This window comes from Arachis ipaensis, chromosome B05 (genome assembly GCF_000816755.2).
Source record: "Arachis ipaensis cultivar K30076 chromosome B05, Araip1.1, whole genome shotgun sequence".
Classification (NCBI taxonomy): Eukaryota; Viridiplantae; Streptophyta; class Magnoliopsida; order Fabales; family Fabaceae; genus Arachis; species Arachis ipaensis.
Window position 1 is genome coordinate 36380461 of NC_029789.2, and position 5690 is coordinate 36386150.

The 5690-nt window shown below is 31.2% G+C and overlaps 1 protein-coding gene across 2 annotated transcripts; it reads right to left on the reverse strand.

The window, feature by feature from the left end:
- On the reverse strand, positions 2963 to 5247 carry LOC107643540 (mitotic checkpoint serine/threonine-protein kinase BUB1-like). Of its 2 annotated transcripts, none has more exons than XM_016347221.2 (5): positions 5126 to 5247; positions 4801 to 4831; positions 4587 to 4697; positions 4407 to 4494; positions 2963 to 3193 (listed from the first exon to the last, which is right to left on the reverse strand). In XM_016347221.2, exons 1-5 carry the CDS (start codon positions 5155 to 5157, stop codon positions 3162 to 3164), a joined length of 294 nt encoding a protein of 97 aa, XP_016202707.1. In that variant the 5' UTR covers positions 5158 to 5247; the 3' UTR covers positions 2963 to 3161. The 2 variants fall into 2 exon arrangements, with proteins under 2 accessions (XP_016202707.1, XP_016202706.1); XM_016347220.2 differs by having other exon boundaries at positions 4407 to 4524.

A 5690-nucleotide genomic window follows, 5' to 3' on the forward strand; every position in this document is an offset into this window, starting at 1 on the left:
ACGACGCGTATGCATGGCAAGGAAAAACGCTGAATGACGCGCACGTGTGGACGACGCGTACGCGTGATATGCGCGATCTGCAGAATTAACAGAATTCGCTGGGGCTATTTTGGGCCGTGTTTTGACCCAGTTTTCGGCCCAGAAGCACAGACTAGAGCTAGGGAACATGCAGAGACTCAAGAGGATAACGCATTAGGATAGTTTTTAGTTTTTAGATCTGATTTTACTCCTCCTCTAGGTTTTCTCTCTACACATTCATAGTTTTTAAAATTTTGCTTTATTGCTTTTTGGATTTGGATATTGAGAAGAGTTATTATATCCACCAAGACTTCATCATTCTAGTTTGTTTTCCTTACTTTTTACTTATTCTTTCATATCCTTAATTTGTCCAGAGTTACAATTGGATTATTTTTATAATTTATTAATACAAGAACCATTTTTATTTTTAATTGATCTTTCTTTTATTATTGATTATCATGTCTTTTTTTATTTCCCTTTTTAATTTTGTGAAGTTTACATTCATGATAATGGAGTAGTTCCCTAACTTGATTGGGAGTGATTAAAAAGAGAACCTTGAGTTGGATTACTCAAGAGTTAAATTGTAATTGGGTTTATTGTTGGCTGGCTCTCTAGTCACTAATGCTAATCCTTCCCAAAGGAGAGGATTAGAACTTGTGAATAGAAGTAGACTTCCAACTTACTTGACTTTCTTTTACTTTACTTGGTAAGGGATAACTAAGTAGAAGCAACCTTCAATTATCAATTGATTTTGAGAGAAATCTAACAAGGATAGAACTTTCAATTAATCTACTCCCGGTCAAGGCCTTTATTTGAATTATATAAATTCTCTTATTTATTTTTCTGTTTCTCAAACTCAAAATTTCCTAGAAAATCTCTGACCAATAAGCTGCATTCTTTCCTGCAACTCGTTGGGAGACGACCTGGGATTCATACTCCCAGTATTTTTATTCTAATTTTGTGACAACCCTTCTAAATTGATAAACGGATTTTTGGTTGGTTAAGAACTGTACTTGCAACGTATCTCTTACATTAATTTCTTAATCTGCCAATTTCTGCCGCATCAACATTATTAGTATTAAAGATGTGTAGTTTTATATTTGATTTTTTTTTTACATGAAAACTATATTAAAGGGGAAATCGAACTTGATTAAGGTCAAATTTTTAAGAGCAAATGTTACAGAGTAAAAGTCATGAACTTGTGGACATGATGATAAATCTATTTGCTACTTAGCTATTTCAACTCTTTTTTGTTATATTTTTTGCAAAATTAGATGATAAAATTCGAGGTTGTCATGATAGTATTGTGGTATTTTGAAAAATGATGATGATATAAGTACAAGTAGTTATAACCTAGACTAGTATTATGTTATTTTGCAATGATAATATAATGTGATTGTGGATCTTACAACAATTTTTATAAGTCAAATTTGATGGAAAATGTTCAATTATTTTTCTTTAGTGACTTTATTCAAATAGTTTAGATTATTTATTGACACTAAATAATTAAAAAAATTGAAATTAATTTCATTCACGAGAAAACTACTATTGTAAATAAAGAATTATATATTACAAAAAATCGTTGTCAAAAGTTACAAAGGACAATGGTGTTAAAACCGTTGCCAAAAAACGACACCAACGGTAACGTTTTAAAACTGTTGTCTTAGATGACTATAAAATGACAATGGTTTTGAAACCATTGCCAATAAAAACAATGGTAATGCTTTAAAACCGTTGTCTTAGACGACTATAAAATGGCAATGGTATTAAAACCGTTGCCAAAAAATGACACCAACGGTAACGCTTTTACCGTTGGTGTTGTGAATAATAAAACTACCACAGCTTAAAACCGTTGTCTATCTAGTTATGGTTTTAAACTGTTGTATCATGAAAGAAAACAGTTTAAAACCGTTGCTTATCGAGTAACGGTTTGAAACCGTTGTTTAAAATTTTTTTCAAAATCGTTGCCTATACTAGTAACTTTGGCAACGGTTTTTTTGTTACTGTTGCCTTAGGTAAAAAACCGTTGTCTTTGAACATTGACAACGGCCGCATATACCACAGGTCAAAAATCGTTGTCAAAGTTGCCTAAAATTTAGGAAATGGTTTTTTAATCTACGATAACGATTTTTGACCGTTACGAAAACTCTTGTTTGTTATAGTGTATAACCACTTTTTAATTTAGTAGTTACTGTTATAACTATCAGAACTTCAAACCATAGTTCCTCGAACATCAAATTCTGGCTTTTTAGCCATCAGCATTATCACTTTTATTATAAGACACTACAAAAAAAAAGGGTTAAAATGGCGGTTTTTTAAGGTAATTACGGCGGTTACAACCGCCATTATTACCGAAAATGGCGCCTCCAAAAAACGCCGGAATTCTGGGCGCCATTCTGGTTATTACGGCGGTTTTCTGAAAACCGCCGTAATAACCAGTGGATAATACGGCGGTTTTTTGGCGGTTAAAATGGCGGTTTTTAACCGCCATTTTAACCAAATAAAACGGCGGTTTTGTTGTTGTTTAAAATGGCGGTTTGTAACCGCCGTTTTTACCTGAGTTTAATGGCATCCTCCTCGTTTAAAATGGCGGTTTATAACCGCCGTTTTTACCTGGGTTTAATGGCATCCTCCTCATTTAAAATGACATTTGTAACCGCCGTTTTTACCTGGGTTTAATGGCATCCTTCTCGTTAAAAATGGCGTTTATAACCGCCGTTTTTACCTATATTTAATGGCATCCTTTTCGTTTAAAATGGCATTTCTAAACGCGGTTTTTACCAGGGTTTAATGGCATCCTTTTCGTTTAAAATGACATTTTTTAACTGCTGTTTTTACCGGATAAAAATGATATTTTTTATCTTTTAAAAATGTAATTTTTACTATTATTTTTATCTTGCTAAATAAATAATTTTTTTATTAAAATTCCACAATAACAAAATCATAATCCATAGACAAAATATTATATAACTCAAAGTATTAAACATAATATATGATTTTTTAGTATTACAAATAAAAAAATAATAACTCCTATACAAAGTATCAAACTAAGAAATATTGTTAGTTCTATTACATTGGGAGTTTTTCTAGAGATGCTCAACAAATTTGCTACGGATCATTCCAACATTTTCATTCCAACATTTTCATTGTTCATGTCCGTGTAAATAAATATTACCTGCAAAAGAAAATTGAACGTTAGAAATAAATAGTTACTCAAATAAATAGCAAACTACCAGCATTTTGAAGAATTAAAAACTACACCAACAGTCTCACAAGAGGGACTAGATATTAAAAAATTTATTCATATATATGATTATTTTTTATATTAAAAATATATAAAACACATCTATTATGCAACAATCCGTAAAAATAATAAGGGGCTGGGTTATTCATGGTTTGCAAAGATTTGGTTTTCATCACCATAAGTCAGTCAAACTCAGAATAGTCACACACAATATGAATCCAATGAAGAAAATCTATTCATCACCATTGCATATTCCAAAAAGGACCAAAATGAAAGAAATTATTCACCGTATGATTTTCCACTTTGATTGGTGAATAAGCCATGAATTCAGACCATTGTCTCTCAAATAGGAAACACATCTCCCATTTTTTAATAATTAATTAATATTATTACAACATTATTAAAACCTCATTTATTTTTTTATTAATTTTTTTATAACCCTCCAATTTCCATTCACTAGTCATATCAATTCACTCCCAACCACTCCAATTCCCTTTCACTGCTTCCATACTCTTTCATTCTCAGACACAATAAACTTTCTTCATTCATAGCTACTGTGTTACTTACATCAAACACATTGGTCAAATAATTAAAGCCCTCTCTTCCACCCTAGAGTAGTAGTAAAGAAAACCCTTCACTATATTTTCACTGATCATGGCTCCACCTGCATGTAGATCCTACTCTCTACTACTACATGGACTCATCAAATTTCTCACTGTGCTTTTCATCTTTTCCCTCTCCATTCTACCTCCCAAATCAGGTAAGAAAAAAATCATTCCATCACTCTTATATAATAATGATTAATAATTAATAATTATACTCTATTTTCTAGTTATTAATAAGAACTGTTATGTGTATGTGGTGCTTCTGTTGATATATAATAATTCCTGTTTAATTTTCATATGGTTTTAATTAATTATTTTTCTAGGATTTTTTAGTTTTACAATAATCTCTATCTCTACATATATCTCTACCTTGGCATTAATTTATATATGATACAACTGTTCCTATTCCGTTAGAAATACAAGATGATAAAGCAAGTAAATTCATATATAAATGAATTCTTCAGATTGATCATAAAGCTAGGAGCAGTCAGACAATTACGTCCCAATGATGAAGACAAGAGTAAGGATATGAATATTACCTATCTCTATAACTTTGTTCCTTGATGCATTCTTCAAAGTAGATAAGGCCACTTTTCCTGTATAAGATTTAGTGCTCAAGTGATACCCCTGAAATGCATTTATACAAGCATAAAGCACCTGAATCCTTGTTAGATGCAGTAAATCAAACATGTATATAACAAAGCATATAAATATCTCACATAAAATTTTTTAATTGTAGGATTTATCTTCTTCATCAGGCCTTCCAAAATGGAGGAATCCCATGGATCAATGCCAATGTTTCCCAACTCTGTGGATCCCTTATAATCAATCTGAAATTAAAAAATAAAATGAAATATATACAAAAGAATTCTTAAACTGTAAATGCAACTTTTTTTTCTTAAATAAAAAACAAATATATTCCAAATCATTCACCTGTTGAAGAAGTTCCCTCTGCAGGTATTTCCTATTAGAAAGATCATATTAGCACAAATAAAAGAATTAATAGAAACCAACAGAAGCAATTACTGCATTTCTTACTATTTAATTCTTTTTATTTTTTCCACAGGAAAAAAGTAATTAATGTCATAGTCCTTTAAATAAACTCTTATTAACACAAGTGGTATACAAATATTTAAATCGAGAGTAGACTAATTTGAGGCAAATGGGGATTGGAAAATGTTCAATCACTCAGCAAGTGAAAAGTACAATTGAAGGTTATACAAAGACCATGATACAAGACTGCAATGTGCAAAAGTACCTGGTCATAGTCAATATATCTTGTGCTTTCATTCAGTCAGTATGGCATTGTCTCAAAAAATATAGAGACTACAGAAATCTTTTTGGTATCAGTCTGCATCATGACAATAGTGACTATTACTTTCTTATCCTTAATTGATTGTAACTCTGTACAAATGTTAATAGACAAGAAATGCTCCCATTGCTGAAATGAAAATCCATTAATCAAAATAATCTTATGTTTCATAAAAGACTGCTAAGTTATTCTAGTGAATCTCATAACAGCTTTATTGGGGAGAAAAATGATAACAGTGATCATTGATCTATTTCCATATATCTAACTAGATTTTATTGAAACATTTCAACAGCCAGAATGTGACTCACACAACAGCCAGCAGCACTGCAACTTCAAACCACGCCGTTATTTGCTGCACATAATCATGAATATTTGAGCTTCTCCAAATGTCACAATGCAATATGCATCCTTTCCAATGCAGCAACAGATAGAATTACCTTAATCACTGCGACCAACATCAAAGGTGAAAATATTAAATAACAAATTTATAATAATTTATACTATTTTATTG